Source organism: Panthera onca, chromosome A3, assembly GCF_046562875.1.
Source record: "Panthera onca isolate mPanOnc1 chromosome A3, mPanOnc1 haplotype 2, whole genome shotgun sequence".
Classification (NCBI taxonomy): Eukaryota; Metazoa; Chordata; class Mammalia; order Carnivora; family Felidae; genus Panthera; species Panthera onca.
This window is the reverse complement of record NC_138341.1, coordinates 60,987,982-61,011,229: the sequence shown is the minus strand read 5'-3', so window position 1 is coordinate 61,011,229 and position 23,248 is coordinate 60,987,982. Positions and strand designations below refer to the sequence as shown.

At 34.8% G+C, this 23,248-nt stretch overlaps 1 protein-coding gene across 3 annotated transcripts in view; it reads right to left on the bottom strand.

Moving 5' to 3' along the window:
- USP34 (ubiquitin specific peptidase 34) overlaps positions 1-23,248 on the bottom strand; it is a 249,644-nt gene that overhangs the window by 34,064 nt on the left and 192,332 nt on the right. For all 3 annotated transcript variants that reach the window (XM_078444514.2, XM_078444515.2, XM_078444516.2), the window contains 17 exons: positions 22,610-22,756; positions 22,470-22,526; positions 22,301-22,378; positions 21,814-21,908; positions 18,724-18,896; positions 15,066-15,219; positions 13,892-13,970; positions 10,225-10,278; positions 9,998-10,093; positions 6,107-6,171; positions 5,937-6,012; positions 5,807-5,854; positions 5,628-5,693; positions 3,007-3,087; positions 1,203-1,288; positions 681-849; positions 502-576 (listed from right to left, as the gene is read on the bottom strand). In XM_078444514.2, the coding sequence (XP_078300640.2) occupies positions 502-576; positions 681-849; positions 1,203-1,288; positions 3,007-3,087; positions 5,628-5,693; positions 5,807-5,854; positions 5,937-6,012; positions 6,107-6,171; positions 9,998-10,093; positions 10,225-10,278; positions 13,892-13,970; positions 15,066-15,219; positions 18,724-18,896; positions 21,814-21,908; positions 22,301-22,378; positions 22,470-22,526; positions 22,610-22,756 (1,599 nt within the window). The remainder of the gene's footprint in view (positions 1-501; positions 577-680; positions 850-1,202; positions 1,289-3,006; positions 3,088-5,627; positions 5,694-5,806; positions 5,855-5,936; positions 6,013-6,106; positions 6,172-9,997; positions 10,094-10,224; positions 10,279-13,891; positions 13,971-15,065; positions 15,220-18,723; positions 18,897-21,813; positions 21,909-22,300; positions 22,379-22,469; positions 22,527-22,609; positions 22,757-23,248) is intronic.

Here is a 23,248-nt window from a genome sequence, read left to right as displayed (position 1 = left end):
TGGTCTAAAACAAGTTAACTTCTTTAAGCCTCAAGTTCCTGATCTGTAAAACGGAGGTAACAACAGTAAAAATAGGGCACAAGCCAATGTGGTCGTCACAGACAAGACAAAGTTCATATAATACTTTCATAATTATGAATAGACCAGCTACTTAAATTTTTGCAAGATTTTACAAACTCAATAGCAAAGGGCTTAAAAATACGGCCAGCAAAAATGTTCACTGAGATGACATACGTTTGATAGGACTCCAAAACAGGTGGTGGCCACTTTGCCTAAATATATTTGCTTTGTTCTAGGGCCTTGCCAATGAAATCATTATTTGATTATTTCTTCTCTTGCTACATTCATTAAAAATATCAACCAAACTCAGACCCTTAACATTGTCTAATATCAGGGCCAGAAGAGACTTTAAAGGGTTCTAATGTCTAAGGACTTTCCATGATACAAACTTGAAAACATGGACCCCTAAATCCCCCCAATATGAGAGAGAACTGCACTTACATTTTCAGGCCCTTTGGTTCCCATGTAAAAATGTACCATTGTAGATATGGCTTGCAGTGAAAGCAAAAACTGGCTCTAAAAATAAAAACATTGATTTAAAAATATAACATAAAAACAATGAAGTTTTAAATACTGAAAACAGGTACATAATCCCAGAAATAAATAAGATATAGCTTTACCTCTTCTTCACCCATTTTGGCAAATTCATAAAGGAAGGCAAAGTATTCTGTAAGATGTTTACTGTGAGGTTTTACACCATGTTCCATAATTAATAACAGAGTTCTCACAAATCTAGTGACACACGAACGACCACCAATATCTTCCACTGAGGCATCCATATCATCTGACCTGAAAATATAATTTAATATCTCAGAGACAGTATGAAGTCTGGGGATAGATATTCTGGAAGGAGAGATGTTTTTAAAAACCCAAATTTATCTTTCATCTTTGCAATAGACTGCAATACGAATTATAATAATTTAAGTAGGTGGATTCTAATTATTGTGTCTGGCTAACTCAATCATGAAGTTACTTGTAGACAATTTTGAAGATCAAAAATAAAAGTTTTCTCTCCTTGATCGGTATCATTACAGATTATTTTTAAATAGAACAATCCAAATGTTTCTGTGGATATTTAAAAATACTCTGTAGGTGTATAATTAAAAAGCTTAAAAATACAATGTTCAAAAGGCACTTCTTACCCATCCTCCATTCCTGGTTGTAGATAAAGATGAGCATGCACAGGCCTAAGTCTCTGAATCACATGGATACACAAACGCTGAAACATCTATAAACGAAAAGTTGTAACAATCTAAGAGCCAACTTTATCAGGTAATAGAGATACTAAAAAATTAACATGATTCAAAACTCTCTGCCAACCATTTCTTTTCCCCACAGATTATCTTTTGACATTCTAAAGCTCTTCTGACATCTCACCTGGACTAAAAATATAAGGTAAAGGTAGCTTAAAAATAATCACTTTTGTAATAAATGAAAAAACAATAAACTATACATTTCAGTAATAGAAAACACACACAAAAAACCCACAAAGCTTCATAAAAACCTCTTGATTAATGGAGATATACAGAACAGAAAACTTAGCATCCATCTCTTTAAAAGAGTGGAATAGGGAAGGATAGCTGCTTATCAGAGGTCAATGACTAAGGGAAGGAAATGTGATTTAAGTTTATCTAAAAGAAACATGGATTAAAAAGGGTTGGGATTCTCTAAATAAAATATACAAATAGCCACTAAGCACATGAAAAGATGTTCACTATCATTAAGTATTAGGGAAATGCAAACCAAAACCACAATGACATACTAACTACTTCACACACATTAGGAGAGCTAAAATCAAAAAGACAGTAACAAATGCTGAAGAAGATAGTGAAAAAAAGAAATCTCACAGATTGCTGGTGGGAACATAAACTGGTGCAGACACCATGGAAATTTTTGGTCGTTCCTAAAATATTAAACCTAGAGCGACCATATGACCCAGGAATTCCACTCCTAGGTAGATACCCAAAATAACTGAAAATATACGTCCACACAAATATTTGTACACAAATGTTCAGAGCAGCATTATTCAAAATAGCCAAGTGAAAACATCCCAAATGTTCATCAACTGCTGAATGGATAAACAATATTTAGTATATCCATTCAATGGAATACAATTTGGCAAAAAAGTACAGATACATGCTACAACATGGATAAACCTTGAAAACACTGCTAAATCAGTGACAATCATAAAAGACCACAAAATGTGTGACTCCAATTATCATTAAATAAGCAAATCCATATCATTAAGTAGGCAAATTCATAGATAAGGGGCTGTCATTAGTGGCTGAAAAGAAGCAACAGGATAAAATGGGGAGTGACTTAATAGGTATGGAGTTTCTCTTAGCAGGATTATAAAAATTAGATGATGGGTGCATAAGTCTGGGGATAGAACTACTGTATTTTACACTTTGAAAGGTTTTGATTAATTTTATGGTGTAAAAATTGTTTGTCAGTAATAAGGGAAAAGTGGCATTTTCAGTTCTGTGTCATAAGTGAATATAAAATATTTACTTTTTTTTTGTCTAATTTTCCCAAAGATTTAAGGAGACACAAGTTGTTTCATGTGACAGTTCAAAATCTTTCACAGAAATGTAATATACTATTCATTTAATTTTTAAGGCCATTACAACACTCTACCATGGTTAGAATATCTAAGGTTCTGAAAAAGAATCAGTACAACTCAGAAAGCAGCCACAGTAGGATCTGAGAGAACAGGGAGTTAAAGCTATCTTCCTACAACCAGGAAATGTGAATGATTTTAATCACTTGGTTGGAAAGATAGTTGATTTGCTAAAAGAAGCTGATGAAACAACAGCAAAATTATTTTTTTGATAAGAGGTCAATCTTTTCAAACTACTTTTCAATGCTGGGTTAAAATACATTCACAGGCAAATTTAGAATTATTAGTTTGAAGGCTACCTCTTTTTCAAACACTCTTTTTCTTACCTGTCTCACAATTTGATTAGGGCACTTAATTAGTATCTGCATTGGCCACCAGTCATCATCAGCCATACGGTCCAAAAACCACTGTAGAAAAATAGTGTGATATAAACATTCAACCAATACTTGTTAAATATAGGATTAAAAAAAAAAAAAAATCACATAAGGATTTTACTTCTAGTCAATGTTTCGATTAGTTTAAGTTCTTACCAAAACAGATTCTTTAACTGTTACAAAGTCCAAAACTCTAAAATGCCAAAAGTCACAATCAGGGTCCTCTAACTACAGAATTTCATGAATGCCATCTACATCACAGTGTACAACCTGCATCATGGCAACCTACAGCCCTTAACATAATAAAATGGAATACTATTTTCCTTTTGTTTCTCACAGATGTCAGACTGCAGTTATCTTTTGTTCCTATTAATAACATGATGTATTGATTCGTTTTTTTCTGTTTAAAAAGAAATTATGTTCCCTTGATAACAAAAACACTTCTTTATGCTAAGACAATTCTCAATGATTTCCAGATATCTCTTAATCACTTAACTCCTGTAATACTGAATTTTACTGTGTGCATATATATACACAATTACTGACAAGTGTAGACAATTTTAATTACACACACACACACACACACGTATATACATACGTGTGTGTGTGTGTGTGTGTGTGTGTGTAGTGGCAACACTATATATGAAAACATGAAAGGGGTGGAGAATAGAGGAACTTGTTAACTAACACCAGGAGGATACAATCAGTCAAAACAAGCATGTAGAGAATTCTGCAGATCAAATGACAAAGTAGCAAAGAGAAAAAAAAAGTTATTAACTGCTACAGATGAAAGTTGATTTATGAGACAAAAGCAAAATGTAGCCTTTGTTTAAATACTACTTTAAACAAGCAAACTGAGAGAAGAAAAACATTAAAAAATTTTTTTAATGTTTGTTTATTTGGGGGTGGGGGTAGATAGGGAGACAGAGGATCTGAAGCAGGCTCTGCACTGACAGCAGACAGCCAGATATGGGCCTCGAACTCATGAACTGAGATCATGACCTGAGCCAAAGTTGAATGCTTAGACCACTGGGCCGAGCCAGGTGGCCCCAAAAAATGTTACAAAAAAATTTTTTTTAATGTTTATTTTTGACAGGGAGAGGGAGAGAGAGAGAGAGAGAGAGAGAGAGAGAGAGAGAGACCGAGCACAAGTGGGGGAGGGGCAGAGAAAGAGGGAGACAGGATCCAAAGAAGGCTCCAGGCTCTAAGCTATTAGCAAAAGAGTCCGATGTGGGGCTCAAATTCACAGACAGCGAGATCATGACCTGAGCCTAAGTCCGCACTCAACTGACTGAGCCACCCAGGCACTGCGAAATCATGTTTTAGACAACTAGAGAAGTGAACACAAAATGAGTATTGGATGATGCTGAGGAACCACTTCTAATTTTACTAGGAGTATGGAATCATGGTTATATATATTTTTTAAAGTTCTCATCAGAGATACATACTCAGTACTCATGGATGTGTATGATATGCTATCTGGGTTTGCTTTAAGATACCTCAAAACAGACACGAGGAAGAGATGAAAACAAAATAATGTTACTATTTGTTGAAACTGGGTGATAGGTACCCAAGAGTTCATTATCTTTCTACTTTTGTGCTCGTTTTGAAATGCTCATTACAAAGTTTTAAAAAATTATGGCTTTGTATTTGTATTCTACAACAATCAGATTCTCTAATTCCACTGCTTCAAGGCATAATCAGATGAACTTATACATAAGAAAAATATCTTTAGGGCACCTGGGTGGCTAGTTGGTTGTCTGACTTCAGTTCAGGTCATGATCTTGCAGTCTGTGGGTTCGAGCCCCACGTCGGGCTCTGTGCTGACAGCTCAGAGCCTGGAGCCTTCTTCTGATCCTGTGTCTCCCTCTCTCTCTGACCCTCTCCTGCTAATGCTGTCCCTCCCTCTCTCTCTCTCAAAAATAAACAATTAAAAAAAGAAAAGAAAAAAAGAAAAAAAGTCTTCAACTAATTTCATCTATTGTACACTATGCTGCTATCTCCCACCTCAGGAAAATTTTAAGATTTGCATTCCTAGAAAGGCTTATATCACTTTGGGAACCAATCAAGAAATGATAAAATAACAGTAAGATGCCAATATGGTTAAGTGATCATTACTTGTGAGCAGATTATCCTTAAGGATATATTGTTACAGGGATACATTAGACCACAATATAGAAGATAAAATTGGACATAAACTGATATACTAGGATATATGCATTTTTATCTTGGAGGGGGAAGGAAGATTTTGTTGTCAACTATTGTTTTATAATATTCAAAATTAGTTAAGAAATATCTGGTATCAGTCTTCTGAATTTTCTGTATTTTTAATTCTAATACATGGGGGGAGAGGCACCCAAGGATTTTTAAATACCTTAACAATCAATTATTTAATCAGTGTAATAGATAGGACACATAATTATGACAACTTTCTCAGTTGTTGAGTAATTTTAGGAACAATTTACATTGGGATCCCTATTATAAAATACAATAATTTTGCTGTAGCATCTAAGAAGAAAAGTAAATAAAAAAGTGCACATTAAATTATGCATTGTTTGTTGAATTATTCTCACCTCGCAAGCTGCTTGACTATTATTAAATTGTTTGGTCAGGAGTTCAATCCACTGAAGCATTGTGGGCTAAAAAAGAAAAAGAAAGAAGTCACTTAAGGCATCTACTTCTGAGCTAAAGATCATGAAAACCAGAAGTTATCTGATAAATGACACAAAAATCTACGAAACACAACACATACCTTTTCTTTTGAATGTATAAACGTCTCTAGGACAAAGGAAGTGCTTAACTGTAAGAAAAGATTAAGCAAAAAATATTTAATTATCTTAAAGTAGTCAATTTTGAAAAACTATCTAAGGCTTATAGATTACCTTTGCTGTCATTAGGGAAACAGCTTTAGGATCTGGTAATGTACTGGGAATACAACTACATAACTGCCACATAAACCTAGAATTAAAAAAAAGTTAAGTTACATTTCTTACAGAAGAAGATTTGTTTTAAACGTGTAACAAAAATCTATTACTAAATTTACAAAACTTACCCAAAATATGTATGTTCGAAAATGTTTTTGTCTTGAAGAAACTGCATGTTATCATGCCAAATCCACTGAAGTAAAAGAAAATGTTAACATTACATATCAGAAAGCATTGGCTTCATTACATTTTACTAGTATTTTTATTAGACAAAAAAAGATTTGCTCTAAAAGAAACAAAAAAAGCAAAAAATACAGGCACTTAAAATTCATGTTGATTTTTTTCTGGGTATACAAGAATATGAAAATGGCTACTAAACTGGCTCCAATGTTATCATTCTGTATCTGGCTACCTCAAGCAATTAGTTTTTTAAAAATGCAATTATACAGACTGTGAAAGGAAGAGCTCTGAAATATCATTTGTCTCAAGAGCGAATATATAAATGAATAAAATTATGTCCTGTTTTGATAAAAACAGGTTATGAGAAAGGTTTATGTTCGAAAACTGGCAAAATAAAAACAATTCAGGTTGGCTGACTTAAGAGGTGATTTCCTGGCTTATTCTGTAACAATTATGAAAAATAATTATTTCTGACATGAGCCTTTAGAGTAACTTCTCTGCTCACTTTAGTTTTTGTGTTCCTTTAACTCTGTGAATACCCTAAACATGCTCTGAGTTGTTGTTAGTTCCATAAAGTTATTTTTATCTGGAACATATTTATGTTGATTACTGACATTACTGCCTGTGTTGATCCTTCCTAAAGATTTTCAACTACCTCTACTTGCTTCCCAGCCCACTACTCTAGTCTAGAACCAGCTCTTAGAATTATGTATTAGGGCTCCTGCTCCACATTGATGCAGACCTAGGCACTGAATGGTTTGCTTCAGAGTTCTTGGTACTCTAGCATTTCTATGCACACAGCTTTCTAGAAAGCTGTAGCTTCAAGAAAACTTTGGCAGCATTCGACCATCAATGCTTTTTCACAGCAATGGAGCTCCATTCCCAGCTTTCAACTTCTAGCCATGAACTCGGCTCTAGATCCTCTGTCATAATTTTTGTCCCCTTTACCCCAAAAGAGCTAAAGGGGACCCTAGAGCCTGGTAGTCCTGTTTTTCCACCAGACTCAGTGCTTTTATATCTGTTCCATTTCTGTCCTACAGAAATATTCACCCTATTTTTTGACAATCCTTTTTATGTTTTAACAATACAACATATGTGGAGCAATCTGGGTGTGTCTAAGTGTGAAATTACTTCACTACGATGATCACATTTTTCCCAGGTATTTTCTATATCCCATTCAGTTTCATCTTGGCTCACATTTCCTTGAACTTACTAATCATCACAGTCTCAGAGATCATCTTTCAGCTCCTAAAACATGCCAATAAACTCTTTCTTTCCTAAGGGAATTTGTACATAATCTACTCTTTGCTTGGAGTAATCTTCACATGATTAACTCTTTGCTACCTTTCAAGTCTCAGCTTAAGGCTAATCTGAAGCATTTCCTAATCACTTCCCCCAGCAATTCAAATCAACTACTCTTTCTGGGCATTTTGTTTTATCCATAATAGTCATTATATAATGTTTGTTTACTTAATAAATTTTATAGCTCTAAATTTTCAATTTACTCTTTGGGAAAGTCTGCTACTAGCTATATTTTAACTGTACAAATTTAAAAGATCAGATTCTAGTTTTTACCTAAAATCTATGTTAATATTAAGTAACAGTATTATCATATTTTAATATTTTCAGTAAAATGTATATGCAAACAAACTCATTTTAAATTAATAAGCTAAAGCAATGCCAGGAAAAAAGGGTTGGCTTAGATGTGCAATCAAGAATATTTTGATGTAGTTTGATTTATTTTTCTTGTTTTGGTAGAGCAAAAGGATGGATTTCCTTTTGTCACCACATAAATCAGTGGTTCTCAAAGAATGGTTGAGAGAGCTGTGGAGTACCTGTGACCATTTTAGGGTATATGTAAGATCTACACCATTTTTTTAGTAATATGATGATGCTATCTGCCTTTTTTAAGCTCTCATTCTTTTTTGAGCATAGAATGAAGTTTCCCAGAGGCTAAATGATGAATGAGATCACAACAGAGCAAATGCAAAAAGCTATTATGAGACTCTAGCTGTCAACTATTAAATCAGATATTAAAAAGATTTGCCAACATGTAATACAGGGTTTTGTTCTGAAAAATATTTTTTTAATAAAATGTTACTTATATTAGGATGTGACAAGTTTATTTTTGATATTTTTAAATAAATTAATGTAAATTTTAAAAATTGTTTTAATTTCTAATATAGTAAGTATTGACAGATATAACCACCACATTAAAACTAATATTTTAAAAAACTTTCAGCTTCTCAATATTTAAAAGAAAAATTTTTTTTTAATTAGTTTTATTTCTGAGAGGCAGAGAGACAGAGCATGTGTGGGGGAGGGGCAGAGAGAGAGGGAAACACAGAATTGACTCAGGCTCCAGGCTCTGAGCTGTCAGCACAGAGCCCGAAGCGGGGCCGAACTCTGGAACCGTGAGATCATGATCTGAGATGAAGTCGGACCCAACTGAACCACCTAGGTGCCCCAGGTTCTCAATATTTTTTAAGAATATAAAAGTTCTGAGAATAGGAAGTTTCAGAACCACTGATGTAAACAAAATACATCTTTTTTTTTTAAATGTTTCATTTTCAGGCTCAGGTCATGATCTCACAGTTTGTGGAGTTTGAACCCTGCATTGGGTTCTGCACTGAAAGCTCAGAGCCTGGAGTCCGTTTTGAATTCTGTGTCTCCCTCTCTCCTTGCCCCTGCCCCGCTCATGCTCTCTTTCCTTCAAAAACAAACAAATGTTAAACAAAAATGTTAAATGTTTCATTTTTATTTTTGAGAGACAGAAAGAGAGAGAGAAGCAAGTGAGGGAGGAACAGAGAGAGGGAGACACAGAATCCAAAGCAAGCTCCAGGCTCTGAGCTGTCAGCACAGAGCCTGATGTGGGGCTCAAACTCACGAACTGTGAAATCATGACCTGAGACGAAGTTGGATGCTTAACTGACTGAGCCACCCAGATGCCCCAACAAAATACATCTTTAAGGTTTCAGTTAAAATTTCATTTTACTTCACAAGTGGGCTGGGTTGTCATTAAATACTGTTGGGTCCTTATCTAGAATAAGAAATCTAATGAAGCACTTAATTTTGCTGGTAAATCCAATTCAAAGGTTTAAAAGATGTGGATGTTCTTGTGTTTTTATCAGTAATATTATGGGTAGGCAAGACACCTGTTAAGATTATTTGTTTGGGGGAAAAAATTCCATTTGGTTTTAAGACATGACCGCAACAGCGCAAATATTAACCAATTAAATAGTAAAAGCTGAACTGTTTAGATGGAAGATTACATTTTTACCAGGTATACCTTTTTGAAGATTTATATTTTGTACTTTCGGCTGAGTTTATTACATTGACACAACACACACAGAGTTGTGAATGTATTTTATAACTCTTAAGGCGTTAAAGTAACACTACCACTTATTACATTATAAAACAAAGAAAACCTCAATACTACAATCAAGACACATTTTAAAGCATTTGATAGTATTTTAAGTGCATTTCAAATATATGGTACATTTATATGTAACATGAAGCAAAGAAGGAACGAACACCAATCACCCAATCCATTACCACACATACAAGTTACTTATGAGGTTGCCCCAATTCCATCAACTATTTTACCTGTCTTATTCTTATTTTTCTTTAATATTACTAATTATTTCCACTCACTTTAATCTCATTCACTTCACATGCATCTGTCATATATCAGTATTACCAAGACTATCTATAAACACTGTTAAGGTCCATCCCAGATTACAAATCCTAACATTGCCATAGCCTGCTCTTGGAGTTCTATTACTTGCATAAATTCTTGACATGCTTGTAAACTGCTGTTTAAGTTAAATTAACTATACCTCTAGTAACTCTGACGAAACATCAAATTTGAATTCTTTGCCATTTTCTTCCTCTGGTTCCATGCGTTTGTAAAACAGCATATAAGCACTATGTGTCTTTAAGGGGCCAAAAAAAAAAAAAGATGAAAAAATAAGTATATTTTCAATTTGACCAAGTTTAACTATAAAATTAGATAACATGGAAGAAAGAAAACCATGTAAAATGATATATGCAAAGAAATGATTACCTTTTCAAAGGAGAAATCCATAAATTTATCTGTAACAGAATCATAGGTCTTGGTCTGTTTAAAAAAATAAAAGTTTTGCTACTTTAAAAGACAATATTTCAGCTTATATTTATCTCAGTTGTATTTATATATAAAATGTTTCATAAATACCGATTTTATTCTTTATAGTAACTTTGTAAATAGTGTTCAAATAGTACTACATCATAAAAATCCTTGACAAAAGTTTTTGGCTAAAAGTATAGTCGACCTTTGAATAACACAGGCTTGAACTGCACAGGTCCACTTAAAGGCAGATTTTTTTTTTTTCCAATAAATACAGTACACTACTGGAAATTTATTTTTCTTATGATTTTCTTCATATCATTTTCTTTTCTCTAGCTTTATTGTAAGAATACAGTATTCCTATCAAAATAACACCAGCATTCTTCAGAGCTAGAACAAATAATCCTAAAATCTGTATGGAACCAGAAAGATACCAAATAGCCAAAGCAACCTTGAAAAAGAAAACCAAAGCAGGAGGCATTACAATCCCGGACTTCAAGCTGTATTACAAAGCTGTAATCATGGGGGCCCTGGGTGGCTCAGTCGGTTAAGTGTCTGACTTCAGCTCAGGTCATGATCTCACAGTTCGTGGGTTCAAGCCCTGTGTCGGGCTCTGTGCTAACGGATCAGAGCTGGAGCCTGCTTCGATTCTGTGTCTCCCTCTCTCTCTGCCCCTCCTCTGCTCACACTCTCTCTCTCTCAAAAATAAGTAAACATAAGAAATAAAAATAAAACATAAAAAACAAAGCTGTAATCATCAAGACAGTATGGTACTGGCCTAAGAACAGACACTCAAATCAATGGAACAGAATAGAGAACCCAGAAATGGACCCACAAACATATGGCCAACTAATCTTTGACAAACCAGGAAAGAATATCCAATGGAATAAAGACAGTAAAGACAGTCTCTTCAGCAAGTGGTGCTGGGAAAACTGGACAGTGACATGCAGAAAAATGAACCTGGACCACTTTCTTACACCATACACAAAAATAAACTCACAGTGGAATGAAAGACCTAAATGTAAGACAGGAAGCCATCAAAATCCTCGAGGAGAAAGCAGGCAAAAACCTCTTTGATCTTGGCTGCAGCAACTTCCTACTCAATACGTCTCCAGAGGCAAGGGAAACAAAAGCATAAATGAACTTTCGGGACCTTATTAAATAAAAAGCTTCCCCACAGCGAAGGAAACAATCAGCAAAAGAAAAAGGCAACTGACAGAATGGGAGAAGATATTTGCAAACGATGTATCAAATAAAGGGTTGGTTAGTATCCAAAATCTATAAAGAATTTACCAAACTCAGCACCCAAAAAACAAATAATCCAGTGAAGAAATGGGCAAAAGACATGAAGACATTTCTCCAAAGAAGACATCCACATGGCCAACTGACACATGAAAAAATGCTCAACATCACTCATCATCAGAGAAATACAAATCAAAACCACAATGAGATACCACCTCCCACCTGTCAGAAAGGCTAACATTAACAACTCAGGCAACAACAGATGTTGGTGAGGATGCTGAGAGAGAGGATCTCTTCTGCACTGCTGATGGGAATGCAAACTGGTGCAGCCACTCTGGAAAACAGCATGGAAGTCCCTCAAAAAATTAAAAACAGAATTACCCTACATCCTAGCAATTGCACTACTAGGTATTTATCCAAGGGATACAGGTACGCTGTTTCAAAGGGGCACATGCACCCCAATATTTATAGCAGTACTATCAATAGCTAAAGTATGAAAGAGTCCAAATGTCCATCAATAGATGAATGGATAAAGAAGAGGTAGTATGTATGCATGTATGTATAATGGAGTATTACTCGGCAATCAAAAAGAATGAAATCTTGCCATTTGCAACTACGTGGATGGAAATGGAGGGTATTATGCTAAGCGCAATTAGTCAGTCAGAAAGACAAACATCATATGACTTCATTCATATGAGGACTTTAAGACACAGAACAGATGAACACAAGGGAAGGTAAGCAAAAATAAGATAAGAACAGGGAAGGGGACAAAACATAAGAGACTCTTAAATATGGAGAACAAAAAGAGGGTTACTGGAGAGGTTGTGGGAGGGGGGATGGGCTAAATTGGTAAGGGGCATTAACGAATCTACCCCTGAAAACATTGTTGCACTATATACTAAGTAACTTGGATATAAATTTTAAAATTAATTAATTAAAAAAAAGAATACAGTACATAATGTGTAACATACAAAATATGTATTAAATGAGTATTCATGTTATCAATAAGGCCTTTTTTTTTCTAATTTTTTAAAATGTTTGTTCTAGAGAGAGAGAGAGAGAGAGAGCGAGCGCGAGCACACGCGCGCATGGCAGAGAGAGAGAGGGAGTCACAGAATCCGAAGCAGGCTCCAGGCTCCAAGCTGTCAGCACAGAGCCCAACACAGGGCTTGAACTCATGAACCGTGAGAACATGACCTGAGTTGAAGTTGGATGTTTAACCGACTGAGCCACCCAGGCGTGCCCAATAAGGCTTCTGAGCAACAGACAAGTTATACTTGGATTTTTGACTGTGTGGGGGGCTGGCACCTTTAACCCCCACATTATTCAAGGGTCAACTACACCTGAAAATATTCAAAACATTTTTAAAGATACTTTACCATAATGTATATAAAGTTAAGAAAATGTACTTGCAATTTAAAAACTACATTTTAAGAGAACTTTGCTAAGTGTACTTGTTTTTCTTTTTCTTTTTTTTTTCTGAGGAAATATTTTACAAATAACATTTAGAGATGCAGTCAGTTTAATGATGGCATCAGGAACTCATTATTTACTTCCTCCTTCTATCCATTTCTGAAGTGTTAGCAATTTGCCTACTTCCTCTTTTCTATTAATAGTAGTATGTAAGTGCAACAAAGAGCATTAAAATCCAGAATGTGAACAGTGATTTCACAATACACATGGCTATTAAAGTGAAAAATAACTTTATGTGGGCTTATCTGTGAAATGGGAATGACTAACGCTGGTCTTTTGAGAATCAAAACAGTATTTTAACAGTTTTCATAAAATTGATACTTGGACAAAATGCCTATTTTATTGTAATTGTTATATTATAATTAAACACTAGTATTCCAACCTAATTGTCTTTTCTCATGTCTTAGAGATAATAACATAACAGGTAAGATATTTTTTGTGTATCCTGTCAATAGTAATAATCAGGTTGCTGCTGCCATTACAAAAAAGTACTGAAAGAATACTTCTTCGAAGGTCAGCTCAAGCCAATGTCCTTGACAAAGATTTTTCATATTATGTCAATAAAGAGTAATTTCTTTTTGCTTGAATCCCAAAGCATTCAAGTGAACAACTTCTTCCATCATAATGTTTCACAGCAATGTAATTCAATTCCTATACTACTATTTAAATTTTCAATTTTAAGTCTTAACCTTCTTAATTAGTTGAAGGCAGAAATAGTCTTTTAAAAGGTATTTCCCAGTGCCTCGTATCTATTCCAAACAGTCTCGACTTCAATAAGCAACAACAGAATAAATTTTAGTTTTAATCATAGCAATTAAAAGAAATTTTAGTGATTCTGCTACTGGATTTTATAATACTGCATAACACATGAGAAGTCACAAAACATTTATAATTTCTGAATAAAACTCACTGTCATCTCTCCGCCAAAACATTCAGAGGCCAGTTGAGCAGAATCAAAAGGTTTTACCTCAGCATCATTAAAAAGATACCTAAAACAGAGCATATAGTGTTGACCAAGTATATATGTACTGAGTATCTCTGTATTATACCTATTTAAAAAATATTTACATTACATAGTGACAAATTACAAGTAATCAAACTTTCTTTTGCGATCCAACTATTTTTAACATGAAGTAAATAAATTCTATGTTCTTGTTTTGACAACGCTAATCTACTAAAAACCAGAATATAATTGTACAAATCTTAACTGTCCTAAAATCCAATAAACGCATTTATTAAAAACTAGGGGTAACAAAAGAGTTCATAAAAACAAATAACAAGTTTGCATTAATAGAATATGTAAAGCTACCAGACAGAAAAGATTAAGAGATGGGAGAGCTTCCAAAAATAAAGACGTCATTTTAAAATTTATGATCAAAATGGATCCCAAATATGGAATTATATTCAAATGGGCAAACAAGGTAAGATAGCATGGACATGACAGCTTAAAGAGTTGAACCAAACTATTCTGCTAACTGCAGATCAATTTACCAATGTACATTTTGTTCAAAGCAATATTCCCAACAGTAGAACAGCGCCTACTATTGATATAGCTACTATACTTGAGACTCTATCTAACAATATCTAAATAGCAAAAAACAGCTATTAAGCACTGATTTAATGACTTCCAACCATTACCTTGATAAAAGTTGCTAAAAAAAAATTGTACGGGTTGGAAGGGGAAAAGTAAGGTGGACAGAGTGGAGCATTCAGGCAACTTCGAATTGGCGTATACAAGGACTCTGAAGCCACCTTATAGAAGACACTCAGCAAACAACTCTTGAATGAGTGAATAAAGAGAAGATTTGGAAGGTGCAATATTGTCTATGAATCTAAAGCTGTGTATAAAACCTTGGATATCCATTTGTCTCAGGACACCATCATCAAGTTCTCAAAAGAAGTTTAAGAACAATTGATTTTTATCATCTTATGAAAGTTACTTTCATTTAACATTTCCTAATTTTATAGAAAGTTTTTAGAAAAATAAAATCAGGAAACATATATGAAGCAAAACCAATCACAAGTTTAAACTTTAAAAACAGGAAAAAGAATTTAATCCCAAGAATAAAATATTTAAAACTCACCATTTATTGTTTTTATAAGCATGTGGATTGACTATATCTCTGATGAAGCTATAATAGTGCCCACCATCTGCTGTTCCTGTATGAACAGTTACTCCTATTAAGTCATACTCATAGCTCTCTGTATCTTTTGAATGATCACTGACTTCCTTAAAACCTGAAATGATTTACATAAGATAATGGTAATAATTCTGAATACTGCACAGTGACACCTTAGAATCACTTTACGTAATATATACAGAAAAAGGCACAGGTACATTATGTATTATAACAGATACAAATATTTGCTAATCATTCCCCATTCATAGTCTACAATTTCAAGGAACATTTACACAAATCATTTGGAAAAACAACCATGTGTTACTGCATGACTATGGGCAACCTCAACATAATGTAGAAATGTAAAATATGCTTTTTGTCTAATCTTATTCCTTTTGAAATAGAATACAAAATTTTTCATTCATCTTATTAGGAGCAAGCAAATACAAGATTTGAAAAGGCATTAAGATACTTATGTCTCTTAATGTCAAGTTACAGTTTATCATTTCGTATTAGGAGACAGAAAATAAACAAAAGACATGCTTTCTGTTGCTAAAGATTTAAATCTGAAAGGGATAAAAGATACTATGGAAAAATTACAGAATAATCTAGTAAATTCAAAGATTTATGATCTGTATTCTCAGCATCCTTTAGAAAGGGAAAAGTATCATCAGAAATAAGTGACTGAAAGCAGATTAAGTTAACTTGAGCGCATAGTCTAAACTGGAAAGAAAGAAATAACTGTGGAGGGAAGGAAATAGCTAACAGTGTCAAAGTAGCAGCCGAGAAGTTTGGATGTGCTAGGTAGGATCCCACTCTGAACCCATCACTTGTGGCCTAAAAAAATCCTTCATCTTGGCATAAATTTCTGCTACTTCTACACATGGAAGCATCATGAAAAATACCAGTAAGTATAATAACTTGGCAGTCTCACTATAATTTTTGAAATGGTTTGAAAAGAGCTCTGAATAGTAGGATGTATATATACAACACCTACTTCTTAACTTCATCTATAAAGTATTGTCAAAGTTAATCATCTTCTTCTGGCTCATTTTCTGCAACTTCTAAACATATTCAAATTCTTTTTTAATTTTTAAAATGTTTATTCATTTTTTGAGAGAGAGAGAGAAAGAAAGAGCACAAGTGGGGGGACGGGTAGAGAGAGACACACACACACACAGAAACCAAAGCAGGCTCTAGGCTCTGAGCTTGTTAGCGCAGAGTCCAACGTGGAGCTAGAACGCACAAACTGCGAGATCTCGACCTGAGCTGAAGTTGGAAGCTTAACTGATTGAGCCACCCAAGCACCCCTAAACATATTCAAATTCTGAACTCCATACTCCTCTACAGCTACAGTCACCAATCTCTCTTCTCTCTTCAAAGAAAGAGCACATTCTTCTCTTAAAGAACAGCCTACTCTCATTGTCTACGCTTCTCATATACCATTTGGTAAAACATTTACTGAATGTTCAAGTGCCAGGCAATGGAGTATAAAGATTAAAAACACAGTTCTCTTTCTCAAATCGTAAAATACAGTGGCTTCTTCACACCTTAAAATTTTTAATCGGTAGAACTTTTTATACAAAGAAAACACTGCCAGATCGCTATTATGTAAAACAAAACTTCTCCATCTAAAGAATGCAAAGACAAAGAGTCCTCTGCTTTTTTCTCTCACCTGTTTGTGCTCCTTGAGGCACATAAACCTAAGTTTGAAAATCACTGGTCTTATAAAAGCAGTAATAATTTGGAGGTAACTAGATATGAACCAAGTGTCATCTTTAACTCATTGCAATCTGCCTCTCTATTTTAATACCCAAATGAAAATGCTATGATAAAGATAACCAACAACTTTACTTGTTTTCAGTTATGTTCTTACTGAACTATTCCTTTTCTTTAGCATTCAATACTTCTGACCACATTCCCTTTTTCTTGAGATCTTGAAATACTGACCCCACTATTCACCTAGCTGATCAAGCCACAAACCTGAGTCATTCTTGACTTTTCTCCCTCCCTCTAGTAGCAGACTAAAATGTAAGCTTCAAAGGGACAAAAAAACTTATTTATTTATTTACTTACTTACTTACATGTTTATTTTTTGAGAGAGACAAAGTGTGAGTGGGGGAGATGGAGACAGAGACAGAGACAGAGACAGAGAGGGAGAGAGAATCTTAACCTAGCTCCACGCTCAGTGTAGAACCCGACACAGGGCTCAATCCCACCACCCTGGGATCATAACCTGAGCCAAGATCAAAATCAAGAGCTGGACACTGAACCAGGTATCTCGACCTTGCTCTTTATTGTCATTCTACTGCCATCACTATGAGAATAAGTTACACAGTAGATAGATATTCAGTAACTTTGTTAGATTCATTTATTCATTCAATCATCAAATTCTATTAACTCTCCATGTACACTTGCTCATCAAGCTACCACCTTCCCTGTGGTTTATCAGAATGGCCTCCGTACATCCCTTTCATCATCCTCTAATTCATTTATTTCTATTGCTGTAGTCAGAATAACCTTTTCCAGACCCACCTGGTCATCTCAGTTCCCTACTTAAAATGTTCCAAAGGTTTCACATTAAAAAAAGAGAGAGAGAGAGAGAGAGAGACAGAGAGTGAGAGAGAGGGAAAGAGGGAGGGAGGGAAGGAGAGAGGGAGAGAAATAGAGAGACAGAGAGAGAGATTAAAATTATTAGGGTGTCTAGTGGCTCAGCCAGTTGAACATCTGACTCTTGATTTCAGCTGAGGTAGTAATCCCAGGGTTGTGGGATACTGCCCCACATCAGGGTCTATGCTGAGCGTGGAGCCTGCTGAAGATTCTCTTGCTCTCCCTCTGCCCCTCTCCCCAGCTTGCCTCTGCTTTTTCTACTTAAAAAAAAAAAAAAAAAGACCTGGCCTACAAACAAAATGATCTGGTCACTGCCTTTTGTCCTTCTTATCAACTCCACCCCCACCTCCTACCCACCTAAAGAGATTAGCCATTCCTCTCAATCTAGTCCTTACTCAGTCCCTACTTCAACGTTACCTTGGTGAAAGCCATCTCTGATTCCGCCAGATATGAGATACATTCACCATCCTATCTGATGACACATTCTGTTTGTAATTTCTTTTAACTTTATTTTTTGAGAGAGAACACACACACACATGCAAGCAGGGGAGGGGCAGCAAGAGAGGGGTGAGGAGAGAGAGAGAATCCCAAGCAGGCTCCACAATGGCAGCGTAGAGCCCAATAAGGGGCTTGAACCCATGAACCGGGAGATCATGACCTGAGCCGAAACCAAGTGTCAGATGCTTAACCGGCTGAGCCACCCAGGCATCCCAGTAATTTCTTTTTCAGTAAGACATGCCTACTAGACTTAAGTTCTATGAGGTAAGAAACCATGTTTACTTGTTCACTGCCATGTCCCTAACACCCAGAGGAGTGCCTAGAACGCAATCCTAGTAAATACTAAATATTTACTGGCTAATGACTGATGTGCCACACTGTACTTCAATACATTCCCCTTTCTAAAATTTAATTTCATTTTGTTAAATGTGTAGTTGGTTACAACTTTGTAATGACGACTGTCTTGTTATGGAGACTTACGATAAATATAGGCAAGAGAAAGATAAAAAATTACCTTCTTTCCTATCACTCTTCCCCATTAGAAAATCTTCTGTATAGGGCGTCATATCCAAACGTAATGGGAAGGAAAAGTGTGTGTTCACTTTCTCTTTCATCATTGTTACCATATTAAATGTATATCTCATAGTATTAAAACTCAGAATGCGAGGCAATTTCTTAAAACATGCCCTGAAAGACATGAAAAAAACAACTGTTAAAAATCTCTTTCAAAAGGTACTTCAACTGGTATCATTTACTGTACATTTATTTCAACATTCAACTCAGAGTAAATAATAAAAAGTATTCTAAATCATGTTCTTATTAAATGTATCTGTAACCATATATCCCCCTCTTACATGACTTCTTCCATTTTGAAAGGGTTTCCCTGTGTTTAGGTAAGAAAAATTAAAAATTACAGTACACTGCGGTAAATTCCATGAAATTAAAGGTGCTACTGAAGCATAAAAAGGCATCACACCATACATACTCCAAAGATATGGGGGGAGGGTCTCTGGTTCAGAGTTTTCTCTTCCATCTTAAGTAACAGGAAGTGACCTATTTATTTTTATAAATTAGAACTGCAAAGTCTGGCTGTTTTATTTACCAGACATATGACCCTAAACAAGTTATTTAACCTCTCTGAGCTTAATTCCTAATTTGGAAATTCCTAAAATGGAGATTAAACTGCCTATTTCCTACTACTTTTAGAATGCTGCCTGACAGCATTCAGTAAACACTGCTGGATGTTACAACAATGCAGCAGCACCAAATTAACTGGTTACCTAAATCTTATAATAAATATTGCCAGTTCAAATTTTAAAAAAAGTAATAAAACACCAATATTTCAGTTTAAACAAACTACTATATATATATATATATATATATATATATATATATATATATATATAGCTTTTATATATATATATAAAAGCTTGGATTCATGAAAAATAATGAATTTTGGAGAATAATTCTTCATCGTACTTAGGATTCTAAGATTCTGAACCAAAAGAGTTTCTGTTTGAATCAGAAACTTAGTTAAGGAAAAAAAGGAATTTAGGGAGACCAGGTAACCAAAGGATTTCATAAGCAGAGGAAGCAAGAACTCTAAAAATCATCATTATGGATTTTTTGAACTGGCAAACGATGATGTTATAGAAGTATAAAGGAGTCAAATGATGAAGGCCCTTGTGTGCCATGTCAGACTATGAACTTTAGCCTGAGAGCTAAGAGTCACTAAAGGACCTGTGGTTGACCGTGGAACCATGCTCGATTCAGAGGATACAAGACATAAATGGAACTAAAAAGAGAGGAGAAATATGTTGTAGACCTACTAAATCTATGAGACACACAAGTCACAGCTGGGAGGACACACCACATCATTCTGAATTAGGTAAGATGATTTAAGAATCATAAGCATATCAGTAGAGACTGAAGTTATGGTGGTAGAATTATTCAGGAAAGAATGAATAAACTGAGAAAAACAAAGGTTTAAATACAGAGCAAAAGATGATCCTTAGCCCATTTCTGGTGAACACTTACTAGGTTATTATAGACATTCAAAAGTATGGTAATAATATAAAGGACTGAGTAAAACTTTGCCTGAGACAAGACACCATTTTAGAAAAACAGGCAAATATTAGTCAAAAGTAGGGAATGTTTCACGAAGTAAGTTACTGAGAATGACATATATTTTCAGTAAGTTTATTTATAAAATTCCAACTAAAATGACATTCTCCAAAGAAAATGCCTCTCAATTATCTTTTATTTATTCCTCATATCCCTCCATAGTAACAAATTTTTAATGGACCCCATTCTGTCTAAGTCTTGTAACTCATATCCTAACCCAATTCTCATCAGATGAGCTTGGCTTCTCCCTGTGGTTTCATTTAAGTATGTCTACCTTTACAATCTTTCTCTACCTTCCAACATGCTCAGATTTATGTCATCTAGAAAACTGTTGTTTGATCTCAAAGCCCTTTCTAGATTCCATTTTCCTTTTTTATTGCCAAACTTCTAAAATGAATGATCTGTACTTGATAGATACCATGTAACTTGACAACCCTGCTTCTAATTGCTACAACCTGAAAAAAACATACCACTAAACTGTCTTTTGTAAAACCCAATGCTTTTACTCAGCTGTCATTTTTCCTTTTTTGTGGACTATGTCAATTGAATACCTTCCTCATGAGATTCTCTGCCCCAATTTCTAGGTTACTGTCCTATCCCGATTTTCTTTCTTTCCTGGCTTCAATTCCGTCACTTCTTCCTCTGCACTTTTAGGTTGGCTTAGATCTCACAGTCAGTCCTTTGCAAAAGTTACGGTCTTTCTCAGGCACATGTTCAAATGGCATCAACCAATTATGCAAACAATCCCCAAATCTAGATGTTAACGATTTTATGTCATTGTATGTTTCTAATCAATATTTTCTATTACTGGTCAATGCAAGTCCTCCACTTCAAGGCAGGCTGGCCTAATCCTGGACTTCTTGTACTTACAAGGTCATTTCTATTTCTCTGCCCTTGTTCCTAATAACTAACTGTGTATGATGCTCTCTCAATCCAATTTCTATTTGCCATTCAAAGTTCACCTGTAGAATCAAAACATCTTTAGCCAACAAGTCTGTCCTAAACTGGCCATCTTATGACTAGCTCTTAAGAAAAAAGTCTCTCACTTCAGAGATTCAGCGGAAGACATCTTCAGTTCATGAGGAGACTCACTATCATGATTTAGTGAGTGCACAGCAAAGGGTTAAAGGAATCAGACCTTGGTAAATATTTATAGGTTTCATGCCCAATATGGGGCTCAAACTTACGATCTGGAGATGAAGAGTCACGTCCTCTACTGACTGAGCCAGCCAGGGGCCTGGACCTTGGTAAATATTTGATTAATTAAAAGGACAAAAATAATTTGGAAAAATTTAAGGATGCTTGAAAGTATACTTGAATAACTGAATGAAAAGCTGGTAAGAATGTGCACCAAGCAGCTAACCTTAACCGTAACCACATAATTTTCATAAAAGTTTAACATGAATTTACTCTAAGTCTGTGTTTTACTACCATTTGATGATGTATCAAAATGATAAATGTTACATTTCAAAAATCATACCTTTTTTCAGCTCGTACTTTCTTCCCACAATGAGAACAAGTATACATGTTGTCACCTTCTAAAGTGTCTTTAATAGTAACTTCATCAAGAGATTCCTGCGTATTAAAGCAGATTTTAAAGTCATATTACTGTTCACAGTATATAAAATTACAAAAAGCAATAATTATAATTTGGGCAGAATGCACACAGAAAAACGAACTTTTCTATTTTAAAAAACACTACATTTTAGTAAAAAATGTCTTCCCTCAAAATGACAAGATGCTCCATGAATCTTACTAAATTTTTCAAAAGTGCAAGTATTTTGGTTTTGAATGGGGAAAAAAATATCAGCTTTTTGGCCTATCTCTAATTCTTATTTGATTTGCATAATGAGAAGAAAATAGATGAAAACATGAAAGTTAATCTTCTATCAAGATAATAAAAATAAACTTGCTGTATATAAGAAATTAAAAGCAGAAAAAGTCTAAACAATATATACATTACTCACATAAATGTTCTTCATATCAGCCACTTGGCACCTCACAGTATAAAATTCTTCAGCAGTCTGACTAACGTGTTCACAATCCTGGTCAACCAACAAATATTAGTAATTTATTACAATAAGCTAAAATATACAATAAGATTTCCAAAAAGTGAAGAACAGGTACACTACTTACCAAGGACACAACATTGTTTGTAATTACACCTCCAAACAAACTTTTGACGGTATTTTTCTTTAAAAACAAACAAAGGTGAGTAATTAAAATTGGGCAAATCTGTACAAATTTCAAAGAAACTTCAGTATCCTGGTACTAACCAGTTCTGGAGACATTTCCTCAATTTTAGTAATCAGATCAGTAAAAAATTCTGTCATATCTTTCTGCTCCCCAGTATTCAGAGGCTGCTTGTCCATGGTGTATGTTTTACAAAAGGGTCTAGGATTATATGCTTTGCATTCACTCTCCTGCAAAGGAGAAGGGGGAGGGGTAGATCATGAAACAAACAAATCTGTGTCTCAAATAAAAAGAACATTATCACAAGGTTCTTGCATAAATAACGAAACAACAACAAAACGGAGTAAATCTACAAGGAATTGCTCTTCTATTTCACTGTTGTTTGATTTTCGTGGCATTTTCAGTTTAATAGTTGTAGGGGCACCTGGCTGGCTCAATTGGAAGAGCACGTGACTCTCGATCTTAGGGCTTGGGTTCAAGCCCCACACTGGGCGTACAGCATACTTAAAAAATAAAACTAAAATCTAAAAAACAAAACAAAACAAAAATTTTAAAAAAGAAAGAAAGAAAGAAAGAAAGAAAGAAAGAAAGAAAGAAAGAAAGAAAGGAGAGAGGAAGTTAAAAGGAAGGGGCAAAATCAGAAGACATGTGCCACTGCTGATGAATCTGAATACGATTCTGCTTATAATAAAAAAAAAAATCACTGAAAACTTTTAAGCAGG